Source organism: Lacerta agilis, chromosome 4 (genome assembly GCF_009819535.1).
Source record: "Lacerta agilis isolate rLacAgi1 chromosome 4, rLacAgi1.pri, whole genome shotgun sequence".
In the NCBI taxonomy this organism is placed as follows: Eukaryota; Metazoa; Chordata; class Lepidosauria; order Squamata; family Lacertidae; genus Lacerta; species Lacerta agilis.
The window spans coordinates 34,633,214-34,653,792 of record NC_046315.1 but is presented as its reverse complement, the minus strand read 5'-3'; the positions used below and the strand labels follow the sequence as shown (position 1 = coordinate 34,653,792).

Below are 20,579 nucleotides of genomic sequence, written 5' to 3'. Positions count from 1 at the left end.
ACAGGATCAGGCTACTAAACATACTGAAAGAATGAGCAGCTTTACATGACTTTTGATTTAAAGGGAGTAGAACGCAATTGTGGGGAAAATTGACAGGAATGCCTGGCGACTCGAGCGTTATGGCTCCCGAACACTGCAAACCCAGAAGTGAGTGTTCCTGTTTGAGAATGTTCTTTGGAACCCCAACATCTGATGCTGGTTCTGCAGCTTCCGATTGGCTGCAGGAGCTCCCTGCAGCCAATTGGAAGCCGCACCTTGGTTTCCAAACGTTTTGGAAGTCAAACGGGCTTCCGGAACGGATTCCGTTCGACTTTCGAGGTACAACTGTATACATTTTTAAACAACACAGATATTTCACCATAAGGTCTGATTTAGGAGAGACATTATCTAACAGCTTTACAATGGAATAAGAAGTTCCACAAGGTTGTTTAAAAATTCATATACAGGGAGTGAGAAATTTTAGGTTCACAATGTTTGAAAAAATGCCATTACAATGTTTATTGAGTGCAGACAATGCATCATTAATTTAATGGAATTCAACAGAATTACAAAGGTTATTGAATATTTTTTGCAGATTACTGTGGGACAAAGAATCTGGGTATTATTCCTAGCAAATAAAAAAAAAAATATGATACAGGGAAAATTAGAAAAGGGTTGACTAGTTTTTTAGCAAAAAGAAAGAGGATGTTATTCTTCATATAGAAAAAAAAAATCAACTTGCGAAGACAAAGATTATCTCTCCCTACCTCTCAACAACAGAAAGAAGATAATTAATGCTAGCAATTCAAGTACATTATGGTGAGGCAGAATCAAAAATCCCTTACCCGGTGGTGCATTATAGGAATGGAAATATTGCTTGCCAGTAAGTTAATCTTCCTTGTTTGTTTGAGAAATGAAAACTCCCAGCCTCACAATGGAGTAAATCTAGTAGTCTGCTCCATTAAGAAGTTATAAAGATGAACACCTCTGTTTTATCAGATCAGTTAAGCATAATGTATTATTGGTTTTCCCTGTAGCTATGAATCATTCAAACAATGGCTCTAGAATAAGTCTCAAAGGGGAAAGTGGCTCAAAAGAAAATATGAATTGGCTCCAATGCAAGAACTGCAATTTGTGGGTGAAAACATGTATTTGGCTACACCAGCATGCAGGAGTAAAGACTATACCAGCAGCCTAATAACACATCCACACACACACACTAATTCTGTAGGGATTCCTCACCCAAGTGTGTGTGCTTTACTAGGTAAATGTTTATCCACGGTATGCAGTTGTGTACATGTAGCCTTCCCATGGTGTTTTGTCTTGTTTTTTTGAGCAGGGTATCTGCATCCTTACACAGAACGAATGAAATCAGACCCAATTTTGGAGTATCTGGATTTGACTAGAGTTCATCACTCCTACAAAGGATTAACTCTTTTAAAAACAGATGCTAGCAAAGAACGAAAGCTTATTCACTCTTGGTGCTTTCGTTGAGTCCCCCCATTTGTGAACTGCTGTCACGATTGCTGTAATGACAATTTTGGTTGACCTACCTCTAGTCTACTGTACGCATCTGCAAGATGCAGCTACTGTTAATCATTTTACATATATCAATCGTCTATGTGCTGCATTTCTAGTATGGCTTAAGGCTAACATGGAAATAAAAATAGGTTTAAATAGATGATTCAACTCTGGAGAGTTCAAGCCTTCTAATCGAGACACAGCCTGTCGACGGAATGAGGTTGGTAGGGGATGCCTCATGTGCTGGGACTGTGGCTTTCGACTGCTAGGGAATGCAGCCCCAAATAGGTGGTAAACTCTGTCTAAGGCTAAATACCAGCACAATGCTGATAGTGAACAAGAACAATAAGGGAAAAATTCCTTCCAGTAGCACCTTAGAGACCAACTAAGTTTGTTCTTGGTATGAGCTTTTGTGTGCATGCACACTTCTTTTGTGTGCATGCACACGAAAGCTCATACTAAGAACAAACTTAGTTGGTCTCTAAGGTGCTACTGGAAGGAATTTTTTTATTTTTTATTTTGTTTTGACCATGGCAGACCAACACAGCTACCTACCTGTAACAAGAACCGTAAGGGAAAGTGGAAAATAACTTTGAATAGGTGATTTAACGTTGCATTCCTTTTGTTAGAAAACTATCTTTTACTAAAGTGACATAAAGCACAACCGATGAAAATGAGGCAATTTCTACAAGCTTTAAAACCAGCTTGAAAAAGTTTGCATACTCAAAACGGCACACTTGCACATTATAGCACTTACCCCAAAACTATTTCTTCCTTTGGCTTAGGTTTTTTAAGCTTTTTGTTCCCACTTGCCCCACCAGGGGAAAATGCCCAGTTTTCTTCATTCCAGCATCCTTCATGATCAGAGCTGCCGCCTTTTCCTGAGCTTCGTTTCCCTAGGAAAGACATTATGAAACAGAGCCTGCTATGGATTCACGGGAGATAAAGACAGAAGGAAGCTGGGCAGGCAGGCAGGCAGGCACCTACAGTGGGACCTGTAAAACTCCCGCAACTTAAAATTATTATTGAACGTTGCAACTCCCAAGCAGCTCCTCATATATTTGTGAAAGTGGTGTGATTAAATTAATTACCCTGAATCTCAAAGTACCTTTACCTTGTTAAGGCTGAGTCTGTCAAGGAAAAACATCAGATTTAAGCAACCAAATTAATCCATCACTTTTAAAAATGATTTTTGAATCAATTCCTATTTGCAACAAAAGCGCCCAAGGCGATGGACGTGACTCTTATTTTGTACAGTAGGCTACATTCCAGCTATGTAAAGATCGGGTTTCTGCAGCCACCACACACAAACACACACCCCATCCAGGCAAGCAAGAGGCATTATCACAGTTTCAGCCATGCAAAGGCATTCGGGGATGGTTTGGAGCATGGCTACTGAGGGGGTGTGGCCTGAGAGCTTGGCAGCAGGGCTGCATTTGGCCTCTGGGCCTGAGGTTCCCTACGCTCACTCTAGGCTTTTGCCACTGTTTCTTTCTCGTACTGTTGGAAGAAACTCCAGATCAAGATGCTAACACAGCAACAGTCACTGCCTGTATCAGACATGCCAAACATATACAGGTTAAAAGCCACGTACCTCTGTCAACGTTGGCACGCAGGGATGTCAGCATCCCTTCTGACACCAGAGTTTTGTACAGAGCACCCTTACAAGCTCTCTCAGATTTCCTCGAGCCACATGTCTCTGTCTTCTTGTTACAGTCACTGTCCTCGGTTTTGACCTGCTCTGGTAAACTTTGTGGCATCATCTCTTCCACTGGGGTGAGCGGTTCCGATTTGATGATTTCGGGTACCTCGCATGGCAGTTCCTTGTTGTCGGTAACATCAAAAAAATCAGGAGGCTTTGATTCTTTGGTGGTCTCTACACATTTTTCCTTTAGAGCTCTTTTCTCTTTCGACTTCACTTTTTTCTTTGGTAACTTTGTGTCCAAGATGTTCCCCTTCGCCGTTGAGGAAGGGCGGGCTTTCTTACGGGGCACTTCTGTGAGTCTCTCTGCCCCCCAGTCCCCTTTTGCAACCGCTTCAATAGTATAAATGACGCTTTCAATGTCTGACTCAGAAGACTGCCTTTTTTTGCAAGCCTTCTTAGGGGTACATTTTTCAAGTGCTTGCTGGTCCGGCTTATTTTTCTTCTTCTTTTTCTTCTTTAGCTTTTCCGGCTTGCTTAATCCTAAGGTGCTGATGTCAGCCATTGTCAGTTCTTGGGAATGGCATACATAATCCTTTGCAGTTGTGCTGTCAGGTCCGACTAACGTCATGCTGTCCAAAGAAGGATCTGCAATGTGACTGCATCTTGTCACCTCCTCAGACGTTCCAATCTTTGTCTTCTCATGCTCTTGGCCCCTCGCCTTATGAGATTTTTCGATTTTTACTTTCACCCTCTCTGGTTCTTCAACTTTGAGCTCATCTGGTGCTTCCAAGGCTTTGATAATTCTGGATGCTTCTAGCTTTTCCTTCCCGGGTTCCCTAACTTTTTCTTCCTCTGAGGCAAGGCACATCTAAAACAAGGGTAAAACGTTAATTTCACGTCTCTAGTGCAATGCTGGGTAAGAGCTTTGTGACTTGTTCTAGAAAAAACACCCTTGTTCTTGGCAGTTCAGCATTACACAGCTTAATATACTTGCAGCAGGATTACAAGACAATGGGGAGCACAACCTAATAGCACAATGTGATATTCCTCATGATTATTGAACTCCATGGAAGACCAGGGTTTGAATCCCCACTCAGTCATAAAACTCAGTGGGTGACCTTGGACCAGTCACTGTCTCTCAGCCTAACCTACTTCACAAGATTGCTGTGAGGATAAAATGGGGAGGGAAGTACCACCATAAGCTCTTAGGAAGAAAATGTGGTGTATAAACCTATTAAATAAATAAACAGTGTCCAGCATTTGTGGGTCCTATAATTAGCATTTACACTCCTCTGTGAACATATGCAGACTGCCTCCCACCAGCAGGCTTCTGGCATCATACCTGGGCCTCCTTGAACTGGCACCTTTTGGCAGGGGCATAGCAAGGTAAATTGGTACCCGGGGGGGCAAAAAATTTTTGTCAACCCCCCCCCGGGGTGTAGGAAGGTCAGGTGGTACCCAGTGTGTAAAATTTCTTGTCGCCGCCCCCCCAATTGATCCCCTAATCAGGGCACAGTGATCCCACTCATTGAAAATAAAGCCTGTTCTTCAAAATACCCCAATCCTTTAGTTCTCTTTCTTGGTCTCTCTAGGGAATGACGGAATGGTGGGAACTGGCTTTTATAGAGACTACTAACTTGATACATGCAGATTGTGTTTGCATGAGAGTCATGGGCTCCTGTACTGGACAATGCATATTGCATCACTGGGAGAAGTAGCACAACTCTCTCACCATGCAATTTTCATTTTGTGAACTTCATTTTAAACATTCTTTAAAACAAAAAACAAAAAACAAAAGAATTAAGAGGAGTATTTCACATATTGGCTGTTGCCTACTACCCAGTGCACTACTGCACCTTGAAGCTAGCAGTTTTTAACTTGCTGCCTTGGCTCTACAGAGACTGTGTGCCTAATGGTTAGACAAGGTAAATCTTGTTCCTTGGCACCAACATGGTAATTTATGGTTCTATAAACAACAATGCTAATTATGACTGTACTACTGCTCCACTTCTCAGACCTTGGCAACCAGTATCATTCAGTAGTAATTAAGCCACAGGAATTTAATACTACCTCTGCCAACTGAAACAATGCCGATGTCCCACACTGCTTTGTTAATTCAGGAGGACCTGAATGGGATGTACTTGATGAAATCTAAAGTAGAAACAAAGAAAGCAAGGGGTGGGGGAAGATAATATCACAATGTCACTGATAAAAGTTGTGCCTCCAAGCGCAATGCAAAATGTCAAAGGAAATTTCAAATTCCACAATCACACTTGGAAGAGCTAGGGATCCAAACAGAGAAGAATTATGTAAAGAAATATTATGTCAATACTAGAAAGTACCTGAGTAATGCTTTCAAGTATGGCATTCAATTCCTGGGGTAAACATTAATGAATTAGGCCATAAAGCTACAGGACAAGTGTTCCCTTTAGTGTAAACAGATATATCTTCATTGAGCTTTACTCACTAGAGCTGTATCAGTTTACACTACTGTAAATCAGGCCCACATTCTTTACCTTTGTGTGGTAGTTTGGATCCTCCCATTTTACTTGAAAGGCTGGTGGTGAAATGAGCTAATTTACAAGTGTGATTTTGTAACAAGAAGCTAGGTATCTTGGCAAAAAATAATAACTGTTTTGCTGTGCAAGAATAGATACCCTTGTGCAACGCACTGGTTACTTGGAGTCATGCTTTTGCAACTTATCTAGTCCAAATGAACACAAATAGGATCATGAGAGCAGGCACTGCCACCTATCTAAACATGTGAAAGCCATGCATTCAACTGAATGCATGTAGATTGTCCCCTCCATGCATGTTCCGTCACTCTGGATATGTCACGAGAATACAAGCATCGTATCTGGATATTAAGTTACACAAATGCAGCACATGTACCGTACAAATATATGCGTCTCTGAAATGATTTGGTCAAGGTTCCTAAGCTACCTGTACTTACATTTGTGTAAACACATTTCTGTATGCTACAATATATGCAACCACTCCAAAGAGTTTTTGTTCTACAGGAAATCAGAGAATAATTTATGAAGGTTTATAAAACACAGAAGTCTCACATTCCTCCAATATATAATGCCTGAAGGCAGACCAAAAGAGTCAACAAAATTTGAGCATTAATTTGGCAGTAAGCATCAGTCCAAGAACCCTGATCGCTGCTTCTCCAGTACAAAGTTTGCATGTGTAGTAATTTAACATGGTGCTCTGTTGGGCAACAACTCCCACCCAAGAAAGCCCTGGTGGGAGTTGTAGTCCAAGGCACCTGGTGAGCACCAGGCTAGAAAAAGCTGGCCTAGGTGTTGGGGAAAGTAGCATGTGGGAACATGTTAAACACCCTTCATTCACTTCTCAGCTTCCAAGGCTCACAAACCCATGTTTATAACCAAACATAGTTGGCTCTTTAATGGTTCATTTAGTATAAGGTGAACAAATACTGCAGTCAACTTCAACATCGGAAACAAACTTTCCAGACTGCCTGCCACATTAAAGTAGCTCTTCAGAGTAGCAATGCTATTTTCCCTGTCTGGTTTCTAGCAAACTGAATGACAGGCTACAGAAAATTATAAGTTTTGTTGGAAACTATGGGCCACAGAGCCACTTCACATGTTGCAGAAAAACCAGCTCCCTGAATTACAACAAAATGTCAATCAAATCTTTTCTGTCCCATTCAAGGGGAGATGTAAGTGTAGCAAGAAGCAGGAAATGCTCGGGTGGCAGTTTCTGTACAGCTATCCCCTATCAAACATTACAGAAAATATGACAAGCTGTGAAAATGTGGAGACCTAGCTTTATCTGTCATATGGGAAAGCACATCTCAAGCACATTTAATTCTTTTTGAATTGCACCTGTAATTTCATTTGTATATGAAAACAAAAAAGCTGTAAGAAATACACCTTTGCAGAAATCCCATGCTTATCTACACAGCTCCTTCTTCCAACACCTTTTGCTAAAAGACACTTCTGGTGTCAACCTTCTGCAGTCCGTATTAAATTCAAAATACTATTAATAAAAATATACTCATTCTTTTCCTTTTACACACATAAAAAGGTGCCTTACCTCAGCGAACTGGAAGAGCGCTGACTTCCTACAGTGCTTTATAGGTTCAGGACTCGCCAACTGTGAAGAAAGGGATATGATTTTTTTTAAAAACAAAATGTAGAGAAAGTCTATTTCAACAATGGGTGAGGCAGAAAGGCAAGCAGACAGCTGCCATTTGTGACATTTTAGTTTGTCAGTATCAACACAATAAGCTATAGCGTTGTTGCTGCTGTGGATTCTGAGATTCCACAGGATACAAAGGCATCTCTGCACATCATTCTGCTATTTTAACTAGTCTCATGGTTGAGCGAGAGAAGAAAGGACACCTTTCCTATTAGCAACATCATTTGTTTTCACTGGAAAACAACACAGCCACTGGGTAAGCAAAGGGGTGATAAACATATGGAGACGACAGTGAAGAGTGTCATACTGTATAATGGAGTATGCATGACTGACAGGGGACTTTTATTCCTGGGCTAAAGGTTGTCCATTATGAATGACACATGCACTTGATGGTATCATTCCTTTCACAAAGACTCAACATTATTCTCTCCTATGGTGAAAGGGATAAAGAGAAAGGAAACATATGAAGAACACCCAGGCTGAACAAAAACGCTGTCTGGGACGGCTGCCAAGAATCCTCAGGCATCCTGGGTCCCAGGGCAACATAAGACTGTTGTGCTGCTGGATTTTTTTGCATGTTTACAGCCACTGTACAATTTTTACTGCAACAGATTGCTTTCCACGTACAAAGTACAGCAATACTTTTCTCAGTGGGAAATTTGAAAGTTTGGGGGAGGGGGGAGGAAGAAAAAAAGGGTAATTTTGGCATACAAAATGTGCCAAAGATGTCCAGAGGGAATGATAGCTTTGTGCTAATAAAAGACACATGGGTTCCAGTAGCTAAAATGATGATTTTGTGTGCTCCTCCCTTGAATAATCTAAAAGCAAGTACCCTGCCATGTTCAGGATGAAAACCACAGCCTCTTCTCTCGCAAAGAAAGATGTGAGTCAATCTGCAAAGTACTGCTTGGGCTGAACCGGGGGAATAACTCTGCTGAACAAGTTTAAGAGCTCTCTCCAAACACTCTAATTTGAGGGAAATGATTGTAGTTCTACCTCCAAAGATAATTCAGTTGGCACAAAAAGGATTCTTTTACATTTCCATATGGCTCTGGACTGCTTTACATAAGAGAATGGCCTCTAAAGTCAACATTACAAGAGCTTATATTGTAAAATATATGATAACCCTCTATCATTATCATTATACTTTATTACGGTCAAAGACCAGCTCTTAAAAAGGAGGTAAAGTAAAAATAAAAATAAATACAATGGATCCCTTTGATGAAACATTTTCCGGGGATGTTACATATATAAAACTCTTTGAACAAGATTTAAAAGAAAATTATTAATTGCATTACAATGTTAAGGATTTAAAATAGTGGCTGCAGAAGGCTGAGCCCGGCTCGCTTGAGATTCCATTGAGGAGAAACTTAGATGGGCTGAGAAGAAGGTCTATATCTGCAAATTTGGACACAAAATCTGGCAACCGCCCTGGTAATCATCGGGTCTTTACCTAACAAGAGCAGGTTATATAACTGCTTTTCTGGGAGGCTTGCAAACCTCACCAGTATGGGGTCCATGATCTCCCTTCGAGCTTCTTCATACAGAGGGCATCTGAAGAATGAGTGTTCAGGGCTTCCTATTTCCCCTAGTGGGCATACGCAGAGTCTTTGGGCGTATGGGATTTTTTTATAGAGCCCCTCCAGCACTGGCGTGGGCAATGCCGCACTTCTGGCAAGAGTAAACTCCCTTCTTGAGTTTTTTGACAGGAGAAAGGAGAGGTAAGGTGCCGGGGCAGCTATGTATCTCTCGATTTCTCCGGTTCTGTATTCAGGGCATCTTGAACAGTCCTGTTGTCTTTCAATGTCACTGAGTCGTTGTCTGACTGTTACTTTAGCTTGCCTTGGATCCATCTTTAAGAGGGCTTGGGGGGAAAGGCCCATATTCTGGAGAGAATTCAGGACCGCTAACTGCCACCCGGACTGAAACTGATCGCAAAGGATCAGTGGTGCAATCCCTTGGGGTTTCAGATTTAGAGCCAGCCATTTATAAATTGATGTTAGGCGTATTGAAGCCTCCACACTCATCATTCCCATTTCGAGTCTGATCCATGCATTGGATACGCATTTGGGGACGTGCAGGAGGGCTCTGAGAAATTTAGATTGTACATGTTCCAAGGGAGAAAAAGAGGAGGAGGACGGGCCTAGAAAGGTTCCGTAGAGGAGCTGAGCCAGCGCTTTGGCCTTAAATAACTTAAGGGCCGCCGGAACGAAGAAGCCCCCCTGTGTTCTGTAGAATTTGAGAATACAGTTTGCGGATTTTTCGGCTGAGCTTCCAACAGAATTTATATGCATTTTATTTGCTCCTGTGGCCTGTACTGCCATTCCGAGATATTTGTAGTTGGAAACTTGCTCTAATCTATGTCCTTGTAGTTCCCAGCTTCTGGGCTTTGATTTTTTCCCAAACGCTATTACCTTAGTTTTTTGGTAATTGATTTTCAGGCATTCTCTTTCACAATATAACCCTCTAATTTTCAGCAACAAATACACAGCTCATTGTTTCCTAGCTTTTCATGCTTCCAGACTTCTATGAAAACTCAATGTAGATAGACTTGCTGGTCTACATTCTCTCACTGATTAAGATATGTGTACTTTAAAATGGTGAATACTCTAGGTCAGATTTCCTAAACATTTTTGCCATGGCCCAGTTGAAAATTGCTGAGGGTCTTTCCCCCCCTTTCTTTTTTTTGCTGGGGGTCTTTGCAGATCCTCTGTCTGTTATAGCAATTGTTTTTTCTGTCTTTTATAGCAATTGTAATGTACTGTGCTAGATGCTGCATTATTTTTGATAGCATATTTGTTTCTTTTCTTATGTGTTGTATTTTGTTGTTTTTCAGTTAGAATTCCATAAAGTTTGGGTTGCAATGCAATAGAATACGATGGGATAAGTTGGAGGAGCTGATGGAAATACAATTAAAAATAACTATGAGCATTTAATGCGATGGATGTACCAATTTTCAACCACAAATCCACAGACACACTATCTGCCACCTGGATGAAGCCCACAGACCACAGTTTGGGAAACCCAGCTCTAGGCTAGAGGTTTTCACTATGTGTTGCCAGGGCTTCATTGAAAGCTTATAGGGACTTTTTTGATCCATTAGACAGGCTTCCTTGAAAGAAAGCTTGTCCTGTTATTATTGACACTGAGGTCCAGCTCTGAGGGCCTTCTGGCAATTCCCTCACTGCGAGAAGTGAGGTTTCTCACTTTTTTGATCTGTTAGACAATATTCCTTGAAAGAAAGATTGTCCTATTATTATTGACACTGAGATCCAGCTCCAAGGGCCTTCTGGCGGTTCCCTCACTGCAAGAAGTGAGGTTACAGGGAACCAGGCAAAGGGCCTTCTCAGTAGTGGTGCCCGCCCTGTGGAAAGCCTTCCCATCAAGGAAATAAACAACTATCTGACTTTTAGAAGACATCTGAAGGCAGCCCTGTTTAGGGAAGTTTTTAATGACTGATGTTTTACAGTGGACACTCGGGTTGCAAATGTGATCCATGCGGGAGGCACATTCGCAACCCGCAGCGCGGTGTCTGCGCACGCGCGGGTCGCAATTCGGTGCTTCTGAGCAAAGCACAATTTAGCGCTTCTGCGTATGTGCCCAAACCCGAAAGTAACCTGTTCTGAAAACGCACAACCTGAAGCGGCCATAACCAGAGGTATGACTGTACCGTGTTTTTAATATTCTGTTGGGAGCCGCCCAGAGTGGCAGGGGAAACCAGCCAGATGGGCGGGGTATAAATAATAAAATGATTATGATTATTGACAGGAATCCTCTCAAAGTGCTCTCCCTTCCTGCAAAGTCTAGTCAGCTCCCTGGTATACTGGAGACCAAAGGACACTGGAAAAGAAAGAAAGACAGCTAGAATGCAAGCAGTAGAAAGCTCACTCTAAGTCTGACCAAACATATGTAAAAGCTCATTACCGAGCCTATCCTGTGGCAATGATAGTAGAGAACAATTATTTTCTTCCAGCATGGCGACTTCAGTAGAAGAGCAAGATGGCTGCCCCAGCTGGCATCTTCCCTCTTACTATGCCTGTCTTCAGACACAATTATAGACCAGCAGCTGGACTGCTTATCTTCATTCTGTTAATTTGTTCTGTTAGGTGCCTCCTCAGGATTTTGCTTATTCAACCAGCACTTTTCTGAGCAACATTGTTGGATATTGTTCCTGATAGTTTTGCAGATGGATTCGATGTAATTTTATTGTTTTAACTTTGTATTTTGCATTTATTTTGGGTTATTTTTTTGTAATCGCCATGATTTTTTTTTTAATGCTGGGCAATTGAGACATCCTTTACATAAATTAAAAAATCTTGTGGAGGCTCAAAAAGAACTTTTTTTCCTAGGGAGAATCACTACAGTAATTCTGTGAACTGCCCTGAGACCTCCAACTTTAGGGCGGTATAGCGGTATATACATTAAAATAATAATAATAATAATAATAATAATAATAATAATAATAATAATAATGTGAGATATGAGAACTTTGCTTTAGGCTATAAAGCAATTTAAAGAGTGCAATTTGTAACTCCACATTTTCAAGAGGTGAATTAAGTGTACTTCTCAATTAGATAATGAGACAAACATAATTTTTTCTGGCTATCGTCTTAATTTTAATCCTTTGAGGTTTGTTGAATATTTACAGATAAATTGTAAACAGATAAAAACACTGGCATGATTATTGTAATAACCTGCAGCTACATAAGAGTATATATATAAAGAAGATAAATAAATGAGTAAGTTAAGTTAATTTGGATATGCAGAAGATATTAAGAATAAATTTAAGGAACTGCAGAAAGAGGGGGAAGGAAGTCAAGTTTTAAAATGTCAAAATGATTGTGAAATCAGTGAAATGTATGTATCTGAAAAGTATATCTGAAGAAGTGTGCATGCACACAAAAGCTCATACCAAGAACAAACTTAGTTGGTCTCTAAGGTGCTACAAGTATAAACTTTTTTTTAAAAAAACTAATCCTTTGTGTTTCTGCAAAAAGCAGCTGTTGCTGCACCAACTTCTAAAACTGGTTCAAGGCAGCTGGTACCTTAGGGCACAGCAATGTGTTATAAAGCAACATAGGTAGGCCTTGTAAGATTAATGCAGATGAGGGCAAAGAGAGGTGAGCTGGCAGGAGAGAACCAACAGACTGTTGAAGATGCTTCATCTTTCATGCACTCACTGATGTTCCTCCCAAAAAAATGGGGGAAAGATGAAGACATCTGAGCAAGGGAAAGCAACACCTGAGAGAGCAATGGCAGGGGAGCCCTGGCACTGATTTGCACATCACAGTCAACCATACTTAATGTTTAAGTGATGCAACATGGAGCAGTGCACTAGTGCAGGGTGCTCAAAAGCTACAGCCTCACTCCTTCACCATTCCTGGCTATACTGGGAGCAACAAACCACACATCTTTGTTTGTTGTGGCACGCAAAGAAAGCAGCTGGAGAAATGTGCAGAGGCCAGAGAAAGAGCTGTGAGTGGAGGAGTACTCCATTGCCCATCCTTCACCAAACCTGCCATACTATATACAGTGCTATAGGCTGGGACTGGGTGTGGAATTTGCTGAATAGGACAAAGCTGCGGGCAGCCTCAGGAAGCTTTGTGCCTGCCTGTAAAAGCAAGTGTGGAGTGAGAGATTAGGGTAACGACAGCAGGTTCCAGATGTCCTCTTCTCTATGACATCTAGTGAGTAAGCTGTGCTTGTTTGCGCCATGGCTGGGAGCCCGGGTAGACGATGGAGTGCTGGGGGAAATGCAGGAGGCTGAGAGGTGAGGTGTTTCAGAAGGAGAATGAACTGATATTGGTTTATGTTTATTAACAGTTTGTATTATGCAACCTTTGCATATGAAACAGTCTGCTTTTTTGTAAGATTTGCTACCTGTCTTTTGTTGTTGCTTTAGTTTTCTGTCTATTACGTAGTATGGGAATGGTCTAAATAAACAATTAAAAATACGTAACTCAATAAAATCCTGGGCTCGTAGTTTGTTTCCTTCTTTCTAATCAAACGATGAGTTGAAGCCAAGGTTTGCCTTCAACTCATTAGTAGATTGGATTAAAGAACCATATTCAGTTATTTCAGAAAGGTTTTGGAAACTTTATTACATAATTTACTTGGGGGAGATTAGAATTTTGGACCAAAGACTATTAATAATATATTTTTTGTTATTTGATTTATTAAAGATTTGTTATGTCCAAGTCTCCTTTAGAAAAATTAATAGATAAAATGAAATGTAGAGGTGGGATTTCATGCATGGAAGAACAATAATTTATTCAGGATTAATGATTTTAGAAAAGCAGGATGGATGGTTTCATATTCAGAGGTTAGAAGAAAAATGCAGGGCAAAAAACCCTAATTGGTTTGAATATTGTCAGGTAAGATCATTAGTGCAAGAATATCAAAGGAAAACTGGGTTGAGGAGAGAACATACAGAATTTGGAAAAGAAAGTTGTGAAGATTAAAGAACATAGATTAGAAAAGATTTATAAACTTTTGGTTAAACATGACACAGAACAGGGACAACTTAAAATAGTATATTGTGAAATGGGCACAAAATACTGGGGGGGGGGGATCCTGATGGATATATGTGAAAATCTTTTGAAAGTAGCATTTAAGTTCTCTTTATGTGCAGGAATTAAGAGATAATTGTAAAATAATGAGTAGATCGTAAATTAAGCCATAAAAGATAAATAACATGAATAAAAATTATTTATCTTTATGCTGGAAGAATAAAAAGAAAGATTCCCCCCATATGTGGTAGAGAGATTCCCCCCCCCCCTTTAAAAAATGGAAAATGATTTTAAAACCCAAGTGGTAAATATTTTAATATACAATGTTTCATTTTGCCCATTTTCTTTTAAATTATGTAAAACAGTAAGTTATCTCGGAATGTAGGGACCTTGTTTCTTATCTATTAGTTGTGGCTAGAACTGTCTATGCAAATACTGGAAATCACATAAAACACCAATGACTAAAAGAATGGAGAGACAAAATATGGGCGTATGCAACTATGGCTAAGAACACATATTTTTTTTAAAACACATCAAGAATGAGAAGCGAGACAATGTATGTTGTGGCAAAAGTGTATTGATTACTGTAAAAGAAAACAGTTTTTTTCCACCTAATTGTCACCATGGATTCACAAAGTATTGACTGTTTTTATTTGTAATTAAAATGGGGGAACGGCTTTATTTTAGTGTAGCTACCAATATGCTTTAGGTACGTGTAATTTGATGATTAAAATAAAAGGTGATTGGGAAAGGTTTGATTTTTGTGGTGCGTTTGTGGGAAATATCCCCTTAGTCATGCTCCCAACATAGCCAGGAGTGGGGGAGGAGTGGAGCAAAGACTTTTGAGCAGCATGCACAAGCATGTTGCTTGTTCATAGTAAACCAGAGTTAAACATTAACCATGGTTTAACATGAGATTTTGAACACAGCCATAGAGAGGGCTAAGCACCTACCGGTATCTATTCTGCCTCCCATGCCCACAATTGCAGTACCCAGGCAAATGTGGGTCTGGGATGATGTGCTTGCTGCAGTACTGCCCTTGGCCCTAATTAAAATGTCACGCAAAGGCAGCTGCAATAAGTAACCATGTCATCCTGCATTGCACGGATTTGGAGTAGAGGACCCTCAGGGTCCCTTCCAACTCTACAATTCTATGATCCTGTTCCTCATTCCCCTTCTCAAGCACTTATATATACACGGTACATGTTTCTGCAGCATCATGGGAACAAAGAAGAAGTGGCGATATTGGAACCACCCCCATCTTGTGCTCTGTGATTAATAGAGAGCAGTAATGGTTGAATGTTGAGTAGGGGCCTCAAATGAAGGGTAGGAACCCTGCGCACAGTTTGCTGTGGGTGTCAGCAGAACGGTTTGTGGCAGTGCTGCTGTAGTGCCATACCTTGTGTGAGTTACATACACCTGGCAACAGGACTTGCAACACTGCACTGGCACCAAGCTTCATAGTAAGCCACCGAACTGTGTGCTACGTATCTTTGCAGCCTACTAAATTCATGATTGTAACATGAAGAAGAGAAATGTGCGTACAGCTGAAGCTTCCTTCGCTGCCTCTGCTGCAGCAGTTCCCAGCAATGACGAGAGAAGTGCTCTCTAGCAGAATTCATAGGCATTGACAGACATCTGAGGCTATGAGAGGTTACTTTATCATTTCCTGGGATATTGCTATTCAGAAGCACATTCATCCCAGAACTGATTTTTTATTTAAACTTAAGATATTTTATTTTTGTGCCTTGAATAGCCACATAATATAGTCAAGCTAAGGGGGATGAAAATCACAGGCAGCGATCTCAGTATACTGTTCCTTTGGCTTAACTATGATGTAGGCTTGGCTAACGAGAGATGCAGCTACAAGGCTGTACTGTGCAGAAGCTCCAGTCTGTGCAAAGGATGAAGGAAGATTCCTTCCTAACCCAAAGAACAGGGATGGGGAACCACTTCTATGGCCAACCCTCCATGGCCATTTTGACAGGTGGGTAGGGCTGTTCCCCTATGAATCGCTTGATGTCATATCCCAGGTGTTTCCAAAGCTGCTCCTGTCAAGGAAAATTTGTCACTCTGCAGCCGCAGACTGAACTATGGGGAAGGTTGCATAGTTTCCCCCAAACAGCCTCATGGGCAAAATCCAGAGGCCTTTAGTGCCATGACCCCAGAGGCTGGCAGCAATCAAGACTCCTGCATCAGAGGCTGAAGATTTGCCAGCTAAGGAGCCAAATCAGGTGCAGGGCTCAGAGTCTGCTGATAGAGATCAGGAAAGAACCGAGCCCGAGAACGTGAGGAACCAGAACGAACCTCCTTTATCAACAGGGTCAGAGTCAGAACCTTCATTGGAACCTTCCATTGAGGTGGAGAAACGAAATGCCCCCCCCCGCCCCCAAGCAGTGCAGGAAGCACGCAAGGCAGTAGGCTAGGGAACAAAGGAGTGCCTGCCTCCAGATCAGGGCCTTTAAGAATCTAGTTCAGGGGTCAACAAACTTTTTCACCAGGGGGCTGGTCCACTGTCCCTCAGACCTTGTGGAGGGCCGGACTATATTTTGAAAGAAAAAAAATGATGCAAGAGCACCACGAGGCCCGGTGGCTGCTTACCTGTTACCTCTTGCGAGCGGCAGGGGCTGGCAGCAGCGGAGGGATAATGAGCAGTGTGTGAAAGGGTTCCAGAGAGGGGCTGCTTAAAATGGAGGCCGCTCGAGTGCTGCTGCTGCTGGCACCAACAAAGCCAAGCCCCCTTCCTCCTCTAGGCAGGGTGGGGAGAAGCCAGGAGGAGGGAGGGAGGAGGCGCCACAGCCGCCGGGTGAGGGAGAGGGAAAGAACGCACGTGTGCTGGCGATCCATGTGCGATTCCCAGACCATCTGCGGGCCGGATCCAGAAGGCAATTGGGCCTGATCCGGTCCATGGGCCTTAGTTTGCCTACCCATGATCTAGTTCAGGGGTACCCGAACTAAGGCCCGGGGGCCGGATGCAGCCCAATCGCCTTCTAAATCTGGCCTGCGGACGGTCCAGGAATCAGAGTGTTTTTACATGAGCAGAATGTGTCCTTTTATTTAAAATGCATCTCTGGGTTATTTGTGGGGCCTGCCTGGTCTTTTTACATGAGTAGAATGTGTGCTTTTATTTAAAACACATCTCTGGGTTATTTGTGGGGCATAGGAATTCGTTCATTTTTTTTTTTCAAAATATAGTCTGGCCCCCTGCAAGGTCTGAGGGACAGTGGACCAGCCCCCTGCTGAAAAAGTTTGCTTACCCCTGATCTAGTTAGCCTTGGCTTGTCATGCTTTGCCTCCTTCTCCATGAAATCCAGCATCGCACCAGAACATGACATGTAGGATCTAATTGGGATCGTGGGTAGAAGGCTCCCCATCACTGCTATAGAACATTCCCCCTTCACAACCAAGCAAAACCACCGATCCTTTGGTCAAGAAACATAAGGACTTTAGAAATACTAATTGTTGCAATTAAGAAAAGGGATGGGAATTATATAGGTATGATGCCTTTCCCCACAATCAAAGCAGTTGCCTTATACTGATTTAGACCTATTTATCCCAATAAACAGATTGGTGTGAAGGTGTGGTTTTTTTGGAGGGGGGGGGTTTAGAACACAGGCAGCATTTTGAAGGTAGGATGGAGACTTGAAGGCATCTGTGAGAAGAAGAATCTGGTATTTCACTGAAGTGTTTTGATCTTTCCCACCACCTCCTTTACGTTAAGGATCTTCTTAATTGAAAGGTGCTAGGGCTCATGTCTATCTGAATTCATAGTTTCTGACAAGTGTGCTCCTCCTCCCCCAAAAATAACTGCTAGTTTAAGTAACTCAGTGATAATAGGGAAAGCACACTCTGTATACTCTTTTTATTACTACTACCTTATTTCTTTCCCAGCTGAGCCTTAGCATTGAAATAAGCTCTAAAGCAGAGTCACGAGAAGTCCTACTAAGGGTGGAAAACCTCTCCTTTCCTAAAAACAAGTGGGAACAACAAACCATGATCCAAAAACAAACACTGGCTTCCTGATTGTGTTTTTGGGGAGTAAAACAAACCACAATCCCTAATTCAGATGTAACACTAAACCAAGGATCATTGTTTGTTGTACCCACCAGATCTATTGGAGGAGCAAAGTAGGAGCCAACTTAGAGTTCACGGTATACCAGTAACTATGGTTTACCATAGTGTGTGAACACAGCCTCCTGTTGGGCTCATTCTTGTTGTCCCAGGATGACTGCATGCCGGGTGTGTCCAGCCTAATTCTGTGGGGAAAGTCCTACTTCCTTGAAGGAGGCATTGCTATGTACTTCCACTTATCAATTGCATCTAGCACATTATAAAAATTAAACCTGCTGGAGAAACTATTTGTTATATGCTTCAGTTGTGTACTTCAGAAGGACGGAAACATTTGAAGCCATCTTGCTTTATCACACTGTATTTCTATTTTTTAAAAAGTTAGAATTGTCATACCTCTGAAAACTGAAATAGTGCTGATTCCTCACTTTCTTTTGAATCTGCAGGGGCGTCTGGTTGTGATGGAATTGAAGAAATCTGGGGGGGTGGGGAGACATAAAACAACAACAACAACATTAGAACATCGTGTTTAAGCCAAATCTGATTTTCATGTTCTGCAGAAATGGCAAAACTTGTGGCTCTTCAGGACACAAAGCGGTATGAATAAGTTACTTTTCTAATGGATTGTAAATGACAAACTATGAAAAATACAAGCATCATTTTCATAGGGAAACCTCTGCCATAATCAGAGCAACAAAATAAAACAATGGAAAGTCACAATGGTAATATTAAATAAAGTATCACACAGTTTGGAGCTAAGCCAAAGGCTTTGATCCCTTACATTGAAAGACGCAAATTAAGCATTTCACCAGACACACTAATTGCATACAAAGCACCAAAATGATCAGTACCATGCTGAAAGAACTCTACAAAAAAACCCAGAATTTCCAGACTAAAATAAGCAATATTATTTTGAACTCACTTAGTTGGAAATAAACCCCACTGATTTCAAAGCAACCTATTTACAAGGAAGTTTTAAACAAGAGCCTTATGATTCTGGCTTCATTTTTCACCGCTGAGATGTTCAAGTGTGCTAGCTGGAAACCCGTTAACAGCAATCTTAACTATCTGCTCAAAAATGTCATTTGGAAAATTATGGTATTCTGGATTGTTTTCGGGACAATAATGGGCATGATCCAGTCAAAGTGAAACACTTTTACATTCCATTGATTTCAACAGGTAAGATTTAAATACGTGCTTAACATTCAAATTGAAATCAACAGGGCTTAAAATTACATACTTAACTCACCCATTGAAAATAATTGGTGTTTTAAAAGTGCTTAATCTCGGCTGGATTGTGCCAACTATCCACACATTCTTGATTTTCTGATATCAGATGAGATAAAAATCTATTAGAAACAATGGCATCTAATTAAAATAATATTTTGGGGTAAAAAAAAATGGTGCCCTCTATACTTTGAAGCCACCTCATGAGAAGAGCCACCTCATGAGAAGAGAAGACTCCCTGGAAAAGACCCTGATGTTGGGAAAGATGGAGGGCACAAGGACAAGGGGACGACAGAGGATGAGATGGTTGGACAGTGTTCTCGAAGCTACTAACATGAGTTTGGCCAAACTGCGGGAGGCAGTGAAGGATAGGCGTGCCTGGCGTGCTCTGGTCCATGGGGTCACGAAGAGTCGGACATGACTGAACGACTGAACAACAACAATACTTTGATGTTTGTATTCTCTTCTTAGGTTGCATCTTAATCCCTTACTGAGCTTTTCTGAGAAAAAGCTACATAATTGTGAATACTACATTGCTTGCTACATCGCTGAGTGGTGCTCACATTGGCTCACAGAGAAAGGGCTCCTGTGCATCTCCTCTTGCGTGGTGGTAGTATATTCAGTGGTGCTTAATCCTTAGCAACTGTGTTTCAGATTGCAGGCTTAATTTATATAACTGTGCTTGGGTTAAACATTTTAATGGAGTTCCACGAGCAACTTGGGAGTCAGTTCACACATTCCTTGACCAGGTACCCACTTTCATGGGCTGATGCAATGAGCAGAAAAAATATCCACAACTAAAGACATCAAAAACAGAGGAGTGTGGGTTTTGGTGCAAGAAATTCAAGTTCTATTTATTTCAGTGGGATTTAGTCATGACTAATGTCCGTTGGGTTGTGTCTAATATGTAGGAAATAATTTACTCTGTAGCAAGTCCTGTACTCATAGCAGCTGGAAATGGTACTGTTGCGCGTCAAGGCCCCCCACACCCCCTCCTTGGTGAATAAAAACACGTGGACACAAGTATTTTAGGTTAATGGGCTGAAAAAAGGCCACAGGTTTTATTGGTTACAGAATGTGAGTGGTATTGGCTTTAGGCATTGGATCCGAACTGATAGTATATCTGACTCCTGCCCACCATGCAGGAAGTCTTACAAGGATTAATCACCTGTAGGGGGAACCCTGTTGATGTACATCAACTCGGTGCTCCCCCAGGGTCACCAGAAAGGTCGTGCTATGGCCCTAGCCTCCACCCAGGCTTCAGACAGGAACCACGACCCCTGGGTTCCTTTAACAGAATACCCTTAAAGGGGAGGGGTAGGTGATGGCCACAACCTCCCCTCCCATAAATCAAACTTTTCCGATGCCTAACCACTAAACCTTATAAAGTTGTGATGGTTTGCTATGAGGTGGGCGAAAACCAAGTGGCTGGTGCCAATCTGCCAAGTGGTAAAATTCCT

At 41.6% G+C, this 20,579-nt stretch overlaps 1 protein-coding gene across 1 annotated transcript in view; it reads right to left on the bottom strand.

The window, feature by feature from the left end:
• Positions 1-20,579, bottom strand: part of BBX (BBX high mobility group box domain containing) — a 118,772-nt gene that overhangs the window by 9,671 nt on the left and 88,522 nt on the right. The window contains 5 exon segments of the mRNA XM_033146682.1: positions 2,258-2,396; positions 3,095-4,013; positions 5,216-5,296; positions 7,211-7,270; positions 18,289-18,369. Of these exon segments, the coding sequence (XP_033002573.1) occupies positions 2,258-2,396; positions 3,095-4,013; positions 5,216-5,296; positions 7,211-7,270; positions 18,289-18,369 (1,280 nt within the window).